The sequence below is a fragment of the Hibiscus syriacus genome, unplaced genomic scaffold, assembly GCF_006381635.1.
Source record: "Hibiscus syriacus cultivar Baekdansim isolate YM2019G1 unplaced genomic scaffold, ASM638163v2 tig00110840_pilon, whole genome shotgun sequence".
Lineage (NCBI taxonomy): Eukaryota > Viridiplantae > Streptophyta > Magnoliopsida > Malvales > Malvaceae > Hibiscus > Hibiscus syriacus.
Genome location: NW_024062887.1, coordinates 1,620,811 through 1,634,167, shown reverse-complemented (window position 1 = coordinate 1,634,167; position 13,357 = coordinate 1,620,811). Strand labels below are relative to the sequence as shown.

Below are 13,357 nucleotides of genomic sequence, written 5' to 3'. Positions count from 1 at the left end.
TTCAACAACAGGGGGCCAAACCTGATCATTAATGCCACCTTTAGCCCCTGTTTTGGGAGGCATGGGTTACTTCAAAAGGACACCTCCCCTGCACTAATCATAGCTTAATCGCATTAATTGCCTCGGGTAGTACTTAATATATCAATAGATACAATTTAAAGAGTTACAAAGTTTTTTTTAACCGAATAGATCGAATGCATGTCGTTCCGGCACCGACATAAAACTAGGAGGTGCAGGACTGCATTTTAGATACACAATGCTACCAATCTAAGACTAATAATTTGCCTACAACCATATTCCTTTATAGTTTGTGCCTTGGATGATAAGTCGGTTACCTACTAAACCGATTTACTGGATTTCGAAGCCTTCCGGTTACCGTGAAATGAGATGCTGGATTGTGAGATGGCTTAATCAAATTTGGAGATGTGGTCTTGATGGGAGCCCAAATATCAGCACCATTGCTCCGAGCAACTCCGACAGTACAAGAGATTGGAACAAGACATAAACCTCGGTTTCTCAGGCTATAATGCTCTACAATCTGGAAGCAAAAAGACAAATCCCGTTAAAATGCAGCCATAACTTCTGAACTATGATTGTGTTTCATGTTACATATCATAATTGTTAGTACTTCGGTCCATTTGATGCTTACCTGCATATTAATTGTAGGTGAGGTTTGGAGGTATGGAGCACTCCACCTGTAAATACCGGGAAAAAACACAGAAGGCCAAGAAATTTCAAATTAAAATGACATTTATGCCTGAAATTTTCTTAACATACCGAAACGTAAATTGCGAGGATAATTAAGTACGGTAGAAACGGAAACCAACTTTAACTTGTTCGTGAAGAAATTGTATGTATTCCATTGCCTCCAAGAGGACAGAAGCTGTGTCCGTCTGCAATGAACCAGATCGGCTTCAAAATTATAACAGGATAGACAACTTCCGTCATTAAAGACATAAATAAATGCTACTCTGATGTAAATAATTAATTGAAAATTTTACCTTTCGTATGGTGAAACAAGCTGCAGAGCGACAATGCCTTCGCCAAACTTCTCTTTCTATCCTATTGCCAGAAAGAGTAAACTAAGATAATACTAATATTAGAAACAAACGGCATATAGCACTTAGTTTAGTACATAGTGAAGAAATTAATGTATGTAATACGTATCATTGAGAAGAGATTTAATGTGGAGTAAAGATGGCTAAAAAAAACCTTTGTGGTGAAGACAAGTCGGCCTTCTGCCTTTTCGATGCCAAAGAAGCGAGATTGCTATGGTCCACAGAGCAAGGGCCCTTTGTTTTCCATAGTCTTTCTGATCTCCATCCCTTCTTCACTAGTTTAACGAGAAAAAAGAATCACACTCCGAAACCCAACTTACATGAAAAGCATGGTCAAAGATATCCAAGAAAGTATGTTAAATAGCCTGGAAGACCGTGATTACGATAGAATATTCACGAATATGCAGCAGTAGAAGATCATCTAACTAAAATTGTTAACTAGGATTCATGGCCATGTTACTAATATGAAATAAAATCATCCATACGTGCATAATCAAACCGATGATTCAAACTTGCTTCACTTCAAACCTAAACTTCAGTAGAAATGCAGGAGCAAAACAAAAAACAATAATAGCAGGCTTGAGGGCCTAAGGCCTTATTGAGAATGGTGATTGTTCCTTTGCGTTTCGTGTTTTGACATTGGAGAAAGGCATCCGGCAATTGTCAATCATCTACAGCGGTTGAGTTGTTCACCATCAATGAAACTCATTTTGGTCAGAGAAGCATCCATGGTAGAATTCATCCAATTTGAGCATGCAAATGAGCTCTAATCATTTCCATTACATTGCTTATAAAATAAGATAAACTGGGGAAGAATATTCCTTCCATGGTCAGTGGATAATCACATTCAAGTATCAGAGACATACTTTTATAAAATCCATTCAATAATGAAAGCAACAACTTCATTAAAAACATTATCATCAAACTTTTTGGCTTGGGAGAATAAATAAATAATGCATGGAATTAGAGTCTGTTTATACACCAGAACTATACCATAAGACTAAAACTCAACCAGGAGAGGACCATCGATTATCCATGCCAAGCACAATAATCAAACTTCAGTAAAAGAGTACATACTAATTCATGTAAATGATTTCGAGGGGGGAAAGCACAATAATCATTTCTGTGTGTAATTAACTTATGAATGATCTATTACAGGCCCAATTGATTTAAAAACAAGAATCATACCTGAAAGAACCATAAGTAGATCTAATTTCTAGTTGTAATCTTCTAATTCCATCAGTTTAATTCCAAAGAATAGTATAATGGTACCAACCAATGATTATTTTACTTAGCAAAACCATGATTACACAAATCATTTGAAGGCAACATTCAAGTATACAAAAACAAAGCAACCATAATGAGGAATCCAGTTTCATGGAAAAACAGAGTATTGAATTAAAGGGAAAGAACAACTAAAGATACTAAAGGGTAACAAATTTTGGAGTTAACCAACTCACCAAGAATATAAAGTCTGCATTGCCAAAAACAAAGCTCAAAGAAGAATCCCAAGCCTAATATGATAAGCTTTTAATCTTCACGATCCAAATCAGGAAAACGCAGAAATTTTCAGCAAAAGCTTTTTCTCAAGGAAAAGGCAAAGTTAAAGACTTAAAGGTGAAGTTTTTCATTTCCCTTCAACAAAAACCAATCATCGACGTCCCAGAGTCCAAAACCCAGTTTTGTTTTTTTTTTCCTTCAACAAAACAAATAAGAACAGCTTAACTTTCTTTGAGTAGCTAAAATCAGAAGGTTTGTTGTAAAAAACTAGTCAGTTTTGCGTATGAAAAGTTGAAAACTTGAATGAAGAATCAAAATCCCTTCAATCCCAAAACTGGGATTTGGCTTAAACCAGCACTGCTAAAGCCTGTGTAAGAGAGCGTACGGAAAATACAAATTTGGGGAACGAGCGGAGAAGAAATGGAGCTTAATAAAGAGTTTTTATAAGGATTTTTTTTAGAAATAAGATACTAAGTACTATTAGTTTATACTGTTAATCAATTAATTATTTTTTTTACTTTTTACACGAGATATTGTAATTTATATGCCAACAGCATATTAATATATAAATGAAAAACGTGTAAGAAACGATAATTAATTTTATTTGAAAATTAATTTTTCTGTGAATAGTTTCTCTTGGTTTTTTTTATTGACAGTAATATTCAACCATGCAACGAGACAGAGTCTCAAATATATATTGAAAAATAATTTCATGTATTTACAGTGAATTTTTTAGACGTTTTTCTTGAAATATCATCGGTGATCGGTATATTATCGATCTAATACTGGTCAGATTATATTTTTTGATCTAACACCCGTAACAGTAAAGCGCGTCTAACCCACGTTATACGTTAATTTGGCGTCACGTGGGGTATAGCGTGCCCCTTGAACCGTGTTATATCTGTGTATCTAGACAATTATATTAGCACGGACCCTGATCTGCGCTATACCATAATACCGCGGTGCAGGTACCGTGCCTTGTATGGCTATATATACCCTTCTCCCCTTATGTTCCTCACATCTCTCCTCTCAACTTATAAATTAATACAACAATTCCGTCAATGAGTCTATAATTTTGGCAATCTTCTTATATTTAGTTAGAAGTTGTTCGTTTTTTCGTTATAAGGTAATTTTGTTATATTTTTTTATTATATTATTATTTATTATGATTATTTGAAAAAAATATTATACTAATTATTTTCAATTAATTTTTATGTTTGTAAAATTGAAAAGCGAGAGTATACGTCGAAATAGTTTTACGGTGCATGTAATAATATAAAATTATATTTTAAATTATTTACGTTGATGTGTAAAAATTTATTGTGTATATTTTCGTTCATATAATTTATTTAATTAGTTTGTTTCAGTTATTTTTTTTTGCAAATATAATATTATCGCACTTTAAACTCAAAGAATGCGCGACTTCAGCTATTGTTATTATGATGGTGAAATTCGAGAAGATGAAACCGGCGTTGTTTTCATATCAAATGAGCGTGTTAAAATATCATTTAAGAAAAACATAACTCTTGAGGAGCTGATAACGAAGATTCGAGGAAGATTCATGTGGAAGTAATAGAAGAATGTCGTTGTTGCAGTACAAATTTCCATCATTGTTGCCATTAACTTATACAACGTTCGAACAATGATGATGTTGAAATGATGGTTGAAGCTCAAAGTAATTCAGACGCCGCTATTGAGATGTATGCATATTTTGTTCAAGTGCTTGATGTTCGGGGTCAATAATTAAACTCCCACTATGGGTTGGCTGAACAAGTTGATCAAGTTGACAGCCCAACTACAGTAATGTGTAATGATTTTAATGTCATAATGGGGAGACATTCATCCGCAACTCCTTACGATATGTACCGAGGTGGGTCCACGAACAATTCGTATGGCACACCGCCAAAGAAGAGGATACGAGCGGCGGCCGAAGAGGCGGCGGTGCGACGATACCACTGGGCGGTGGCCTGAATTCGGCCAAAGAAGGAGAAAGGGGAGAGAGTTCTCACACTCTCTCCTTTCAATTTTGAGTGAGGAGGAAAATGAAGCAGGTTGGGCCATTTGGCCTTTATAATGCAAATATATAATTGGAATTGAAACGACGCAGTTTTTGCCCAACATGTACCCGTGTTTCGAGATTTTAGGGGTAATGGCGTTGGTCCCCGTATGTTTGTATACTTTTATTTCAGTCATTTCATTAAGTTTCATTCTATTTTATTTGAGTCTTCATATTTCAATATTTATATTTTCGTCACTAACGTTTATTTCAAAATTTAACCATTTTATTTATTATTTGTTATTATTTTATTTCTCTATTTTTTGTGTTTCTTTTTTATCATTATTTTTTACTTAACTTTACTTGTCTTCGGTTTCACCTATATCTTTTATATATATATATATTACTTTTTTTGTTTCCTTTTTTTTAATATTTTTTCTTCTACCCTTTTTTTACTTATTCCATTTTCCTTTTAATTTATCCAATATTTGTTACTATTTGTTATCTAACATTTTTTTACATTTTTTAGAAACTCCAGCCAATAAGGTGAACAATTAGAATCGAATACTTTTAATTTTAATTTTAATTTTAATTTTCGCAATTAAGACAACCGACAAGTTAATTGGTACCGAAGGGCGGTTCAAGGGTGCTAATCCTTCCTTGACCGTAACCGACTCCCGAACCTGACAAATTTCTGGAAAAGCGCAGATCAGGTAAGATGGTGTCCGACCCACCTAAATTCGTTTTAACATGGTCGGTGGCGACTCCAATTCATTTAATACACGTCGAAGCCCAATTCCAGGGCCCAAACCGAAAGACGGTTACGACAGTAACTTTTAATAGTAGAGGGATTCAACAAACAATATCCTATATTCGAATGATTTTTATAACTTTAATAATCGGAAGACTTAATAAAATATCATCCTATAATCAGGGACCATTTGTGCATTTTACCCATATATATATTATATATAATATAGAGTTAGGATCCATTAATTCATAATTTTTTTTTATTTTTCACACTTTATAATAGTTAAACTAACTAATTTAATTATTGAGATTGATAATTTCAAATTTAGAATAATCTATTTTTTCACGAAATCTCTTTATTTATCATTGTTAATATTAACCACGGAAGAGATGTTGTTAACTTAATTAATATAAAATAATGAAACCATCTAATAATTTCAGTGATTAAAGAGAATATTATTTTTTAAAAGTTTTAAGTTTGAATAATTGCGTTTATAGTGTGTACACATTATTAATTGATAAATATTCTGAATAATAATATTAAAATATAATATAAAATAATCGACTATAAAAATTTTAAAATTTTATTTTTTTTTATATTATTGTTTAGAACCCATTGTAACAACTTTTTTTTCTTTTTTCTTTTCATAAATACCATTGAATTCAATGCGTGAAAACAATTAACTTCATTTTTAAATTCGAACTCAAATTTAGGGTTGTACCAGGGATGGATCGAGGGGACGGGTAAGAGCATTCTCATCCTCTGAAAATTTAAAATTACCATAATTTTAATTTTGTTATGTATTTACAATTGAAAATCAAATAAATTTATGAATCACTTGAATCAAATATTAAAATGCTTAAATTTAATTAAGAGTTAGATCCTTCGAGAAAGTGATCGTTTTTGTTGTCAAAGGATCAATCATTTATGAGAAAAGATCGATCCTTTTATGTAGTGGATCGGATATTTTCAACCCATGCTTATTATTTAGCAAGTGGTGTAGGATAATAAAAATATGGTATGGAAAGGCTATTAATAATACAATTTTGTTGTTTCAAAAAAATAATACTACAATTTTGTCGTGTTTTCTAATTTGGCGGGAAACCCTTGTCGGAGCAGTTTCCGCATTCAGACGGGCGGAAGGGGTCCCACTCCCTTTGCATGCAAATGCAAATCATATACAAAAGAGCAGACGGTTCTCTCCCCCGCATCACTCGCTTCAATTTCACTCTCCCGATGGTTGTGCGCGCGTGGTTAACATGAACGTGCACGTGGGAATCACGAGCACCGTGAGAAGGTGGGGAGGAAAACGTTTAAAAGGGGCACCCCGGCGAAAGCAGATTAGCAAAAAAGTCAACCGAGATATTCTGGTCCAAGTGGGACCCATATGCTTTTTCAAGTTTTGTCTGCTAACTCTGAACTTGGAACAGACAATCCTCCGAAGTTCCGTCCTTTTCCTTTTTCATCCAATTTATATTTCAACGAGGGACTGATTTGTGATTAAATCTAAAACATTACTCTAAAGATAATATTTAGTTTGTTTTACTTTTCTCTCAAAACCCAAAATGAAATTATGAACGGAATTTAAAGATAGTTATATGCTACGTGATTTGAGGCATCATTATTATTCACCATATTTTAACAATTATTTTAAACAAGCTATGAATTATTCATATATTGTTATATCATAAATATTTTATATTTTCTTTGAATGTCACGATAATGATAATAATATTAACTAAATTCATGTTTAATTATTGATAAAGCTAAAGCTAGTGAAATGAAGGTTTGTGGTAGATTGAAGAGGTAAGGTAGTCACCATAATTGAGAATATGAAGACAAATCCGATTTTGGTCCAATAAATTTGTCGCATTAAATTCAACATAAGTGCCAATGGTGTTGGACTGGATGTTGGGATCTTTTTTTACCTTTCAAAAGGATCTAAAGATGTAACATGGCATCTACCCTAACATTAAATTCCACACATGTATGATAATGATATATATGACTATAGTTTAATCTATATTGAAAAGGATAAAAAAATTATAAATCGATATGAGAATTAATGAGTTGGGGAGTGATGGGAGAGTTTAAGAAACGGAGATTAAGGCAGAAAACATGGATTTAATTGCGTATGAAAATGACAGCAAATCTTGAAAATTGTTTCAATTAAGATCCCATATGTTATTTCGAATTTGACTCATAATACCCAAAATTATCCGACCTGTACATTGAGAGAGAATTACAGATGCTTAGATGAAGAAAAAACATCTCTTCAATTCTCTGTCCAACACAAATTAAAATGGCAGCCAATGAGAACCGATATACATGAAAATCAATTTTCGGTGAGAAGTGGGGCAAACCAGGTTGATTATCGATGATGACTCACCTTTGAAAATGAAGCCACAAAGATAATGATGCGTTATATTTTAAAAATGGGTACATTTTGTATTTTGTCGCTCAAATTGATTCTGTTTTGATCAATCAACTATTTTTTTAAATCGCATCTTGTAAACACCAATTTTTTATTTTACTTAAATTATTATTAAATTATTATTATTATTATTATTAAATATTATTATTATATTATATATATTATATTATTATTAAATAATTATTACAAGCCCAAATACAAACAATCCAGGCCCGTTTTACAACCAATTTGAACCAGGCCCGAGAAGCCCAAATCATTTTGGGGTTTCAGCTAGGGTTTTCAAACCCTAGCTCCCAGCCGCCGTTTCCAGAGGCCCCGCGCGCCGCCGCCTCATGTTTCAAGAAGAGCCCAGCTGCCACCTCCAGGTGTTCCACCCCGCAATAGCCACGACACCACCGCCTCTTCGAAGACTCCAGAAACATCACGTCGGCCGTCCACGTCTCAGCTATGGGGTGAGTCACCACATAGTTTGGTGACTCACCAAAGATTCCACTCTTTAACCAGTCCGAGAGGAGCGCCGTGGTGGCTATAAATCCACCCCACCTGCAAGAAAGAGAGGACCACGGCAGAAGACAACAGCAACCCAAGAGAAAAACAGAAAGCAAAAAAAAAAAGAAACAGAGAGCAACTCAGCAACCGAAAAAAAAGGAGAGAGAAGAAACGAAGATAAACTTACTTTGTTCATCGGAACCCCCACAAACTACCGGAGAACCAAACCGTCGAAGTGAACAATCCTAGATCTACGACGTTTGGTAAGTTTTTAGGCCAAAATAACCTTAGATCGGGTTTTAGGGTAACCGAAGCTTTGATTTGGGGTAAATTGTAAATTTCCGGCCACCGTGACGGTGGCCGGCGGTGGTGGCCAGCGCTGGAGAGCGGTTGCCGACTGGTTCTCTCTCAGTTTTAGAGAGAGGCGAGAGAGAATGTTAATTCTCTCTTTTAGAAATAGAGAAGAAGAGAAATGAGAGAGTTGGCCCGAAGGGTCAGCCGTTTGGGGTATTTATACCCGATACAAAACGACGTCGTTTCATGATGAAACGGTGCGTTTTGGGAAGGGTAAACCCTGCCCATAGTGCTCCAAGTTTGTAATCATTACAATTTAGTCACTGAAATTGATTTCTGATTAGTTTTAGTTTAGTCTTCTAATTTATTTTATTTTAATTTAGTCCTTATCAGCATATATATATAGGGTAAATATTAATTTTAGTCCCTCATAGTTTAGTAATTATTATTTTAATTTCGAATTATGAATCAAGGTTAAATTACCATTTTAATGCATGTCTTTTAAATAATTCGAATTAGAATTTTTTAATCTTTATATTTTAATCACATAATTTAGTTTTCTTTATTTTGGTCATTGTTTGATTTAATATTATATTTAATTGTATTTGATTTGTATTATTATCCTTTTAATATTTAAATTACTACTTAAATTATTATTTTATTATATCAGTCATATAAATATATAAATATATATATATATATATATATATATATATATATATATATATCTTTTAAATAATAATGTTTATTTATTTTCAATATCAAAGAAATGGCAGTCTTAAAACAACTGGATGTCCTATTCTGGTATTTTAAATAATTAAACATTATAAAAATTATAATTTAGTTTTATTTAAATTATTAAAATTTTAATATTTATTTTTATTTATTATCGAAGAAAAGAGCTGTCTTAAGGTACCTAGAAGCCCTTTTCTGTATTTTTGAATAAATAAATATCTTCTATATTAAAATAAATTTTCATTATCTTAAGAAAATGTTTAGTCATTTATTTATTTTTTAATATCGAAGAAAAGAGCTGTCTTAAGGCACCTAGAAGTCTTTTCTGATATTTCTAAATAATAATTTTTTTTATAAATATATTTAAATTAATATTTTCTTAAAAATTATAGTAATAAAATTTGAAATAACATAATTATAAATTAAATATATTTGAATTCTTAAAATTCTATTATTAGAGACAATTTATATTAAAAAGTACCAATTTTGGGTGTTGTAGGGGTGCTAATCCTTCCCCAAACGTAACCGACCACGAATCCCTTTTTATTAATAAAAAGAACGAATTTTTGGTTATAAACGCAGATCAGTTCATCTTTTAACTGATGTTTTCTTAAAAACTATTTTAAAAGATAATTTTTAGGTATTCGACCTACCTGACCCAAAAGGCCGATGGCGACTCCCAAAATTATTTATTATTCACATTATTTTTTCTTGCCAAGTATAAAAAATTCGTGCCCGGATGAAAAACGGTTACGACAGCTTGGCGACTCCGCTGGGGACGTCAAACTTTAAAATTAATTATAATTGTCTCTATTAATTAGAAATTAAAAGTTCATTTATTTAATTTTTAATTCTTTCAAATTTTTATTACTTTTGATTTTCAATATTCATTATATTTTTTATTTTTATTTTTACTTTATTTTCAGATATTAAATTTTATTATTTATTGTTTGTCAAAGGTTTAAATATTTCTCCTCACACACAACAATTGCATTGCATAACATAAGCTTTCTAATCAAGCTTGTCCTTTTTAAGTGGGAGTGAAAGCAACGTCTTTGTGAGAATTTATTCTCCGTGTCATACCTAGCAAGTAACTTTCGGGGTTTATATGCTCTATGTCTTCGTGAGAATTTATTCTCCGTATCAGGTATAGAGAAATGTGTCCACTCGAATTGAACTCGATCCGCTTAAGTCTGTAATGGACTAGGATTGAGGGTTTGACAGCCCAAGGGGGCATCAACAAGGACAATTTGAGTACCTTTATTTCTAGAACTGAAACTCTGCATATAATGAACCCTAGAAATTCTCCTGATCTAAGACCTCTTTCCGTAAGTATACACAAAGGAGAAATAAGCTATAGCTTTTAATTTATTTTATTTCCTTTCCTTTTTCCTGAATAAATGCATGCGAACTAGAAATCATGCGGTTAGGTTAATTTTTTTCAAACAAAGCATGGAACTAGAAAGCATGAGGTTAAGATTTACACCTTGATAGATAGATTTTTTTCATTTAGTTGGTACTAACTATTCTATTTTTCTTATTTTTTCATGCATGTTTATTGCTCTAATATGTTCATATTGATTTCTTTGTTTGCATTGCATGATCATGGCATAATCAAAAGGTGTTTACTGGAAAGACTGTTCATCATATTGGAAAGAAATCGTAAATGGACAAAAAGTTCTATGATCAAACAAAATATAATGCGGCCAAGAAAAGACATCCTGAGGGAACTCTGAAGATAGAGAAGAGCTATGCACCCAAAGATCGTATGCCCATTGAAGAGCAAAAGGAGATACGAGAAATAAGAGAGCATATGTCCAAGATGATGGATAGAATATCTGTTTTGGCCAAAAGAGAAGAGATTCCTGCACAGAAAGAGAGAAAGCTTAATGAAGATAATCCTGCAATTTCATATATGCAAGGGAAGTCTGATCCTAACCAATTTGAGAAGTTGCAAACAATCATCATTTGTATTCACAAATTGTCTGGAGATACCAAAGAAATGATGACCACTGTAAAAGCTCCCAGAGATGAGAATAAATCATGTAATCAGAAATCATCAAAGTTTGGTATGCTCCCAACGTGTAAAACTCAAGTTCAATCCAAGATAAAAGGTGGTTCTCATCTTAATACTATCCCCATATCATATAAAGAGTTGTATGAAAAGTTACTTGAAGCACGAGAAGTGGATCTATATTATATAAAACCGTTCCAACCTTCGTATCCGAATTGGTATAACATCAACGTTTATTGTAAATATCATGCCGGAGCTCAAGGATATACCATTGAAAATTGTCTTGCCTTCAAACGTCGAGTCCAAAGTCTTTTGGATCAGGGAATCTTGCAGTTTATGATAAATGATCAACCTAGTTTGGTAATTGAAGATCCTGCCAGATCAACACCAAATGTATTCAAAGGTAATAACATCAGTAGGGACGTCCAGAAGGAAGACGATTTGCTGAGATTCGAAGGCCAAATATGTCATTTGAATGATCAAAACGATAAATTGAGCATCGAAATGGAAAGCATACAGGAAGATTTCCAGAAGGTCAGTCAAGCCTTTCAAAATGCTGGTATAGGGAACACCCCAGAAGAGTGGATAACAGGGGTCACCAAACTGAAGAAGAACTGTAACATACATGAAGGACGAGCCAAGAAGTTTTATCATAATTCACGAGTTGCAGAAGAAATATGCAATACGTCTGTTAGTGAATTGAAAAGATGTCAAGTCAAAAATCAAAGGTTAAATAGTGCTATGACCAACATGGAAGCATCATATCAGATTCATCAGCTTGAGATCGATACTGATTAAAAGCCACTAGGCCAAGAGCAAAACGTTGAAGAAATGTGTAGATAATTATGGAGATCTTGTACGAGAACTTCTTGAGCATAAAGATTCTCTCACAAGAAGAAATGAACAATATTGTTTACAACTTCGAGAGTTAATGCAAAAGATGAAGGAAAAAGACAATATCATGAAAGAAGCCGCTGCTCAAGCAAACAATGTGGCTCATAAGCTGGTGGACTTAGCTAGTTTCACGAGAGAGTTAGGGCAGATTGATAACTCCACACCTGAGTATAAGTGGAAGTTAGTTTGGCTTTTAAGGGAAATAGAGAAGTTAGGAGTGAAAGCTTTCCCTTACATGTAAAAGTTTTGTTTGATGTACCGAAACTTTTGTGTTCAATGAAATCTGTTCTAAGATGATCACTCTTGAGTAATACCTTTTCATACATGCATTTACATTTTGTATCTATGCATTTTCATTTTTTATTCTTACTTTTTATATCTTTGAATTGCACATTTTGCATTTTTATTTTTGGCATTTATTCATTTTTCGCATTTACATTACATTTTTTTTAAAGTATTGTTATATACATTAAATATAAAAACATGTAAATAATTAATGAAAGGTTTTGTAACAGTAAAAACCAAGACCATTCATTCATATTACTTTACTATCATCATGAAAATAATGGAGCAATCTTATGAGGGACTACAAGATCAGTGGCCAGAACAATTGACAGGGTTATCTCAGGATATAAGGAAAGAAACATCAGATTCAGTACCAGATGGATCAAATCAAATTATTCAGTGTATGACATCTGATAAAGAAGAGATAATTGATAAAGAGCAACCATGCTATCAGATTGAAGAGTCGAGAAAGATAACATACTCTGGGGTATCCCAATTGAACCCAAAGAATAGCCTCATTAATTATTCACAGTATGAGGAAAGATTCAAGAAGATGGATGAAGCAATCAAAAATATGAAATGTGCTTATACTTTCCACAAAGAACTAGAAGCAAGAGAACTCAGCTTGGTTCCAGACTTGATTATTCCCCATGAATTCAAAATGCCAAATTTTGAAAAATATGATGGCACTAGTTGTCCCTTAATCCATTTAAGAATATTTTGCAGAAAAATGGAAGGATATTTAAGTTCTGATGATCTGTTAATTCACTCTTTCCATGATAGTCTTGTTGGCCCAACAGTAGTCTGGTACAATCAGTTGACCCAAGAACAGATCAAGAGATGGGTAGATCTAGCTGATGCATTTTTGGGACAATATCGGTATGTTAAAGGCTTAGCTCCAACACGT

At 33.1% G+C, this 13,357-nt stretch overlaps 1 protein-coding gene and 1 long non-coding RNA gene across 2 annotated transcripts; both read right to left on the bottom strand.

Moving 5' to 3' along the window:
* Nucleotides 1-236: 236 nt before the first annotated feature.
* LOC120143274 (transcription factor bHLH153-like) lies at nucleotides 237-889 on the bottom strand. Its single transcript, XM_039157639.1, has 3 exons — nucleotides 826-889; nucleotides 650-695; nucleotides 237-538 (listed from the first exon to the last, which is right to left on the bottom strand). The coding sequence occupies exons 1-3, from the start codon at nucleotides 861-863 to the stop codon at nucleotides 332-334; spliced, it is 291 nt and encodes a 96-aa protein (XP_039013570.1). The 5' UTR covers nucleotides 864-889; the 3' UTR covers nucleotides 237-331.
* Nucleotides 890-1,020: 131 nt separating this feature from the next.
* On the bottom strand, nucleotides 1,021-2,955 carry LOC120143275. The gene is made up of 3 exons (XR_005517919.1): nucleotides 2,519-2,955; nucleotides 1,213-1,333; nucleotides 1,021-1,062 (listed from the first exon to the last, which is right to left on the bottom strand). It is a non-coding gene; the product is annotated as an uncharacterized LOC120143275 (long non-coding RNA).
* Between the last annotated feature and the right edge of the window lie 10,402 nt (nucleotides 2,956-13,357).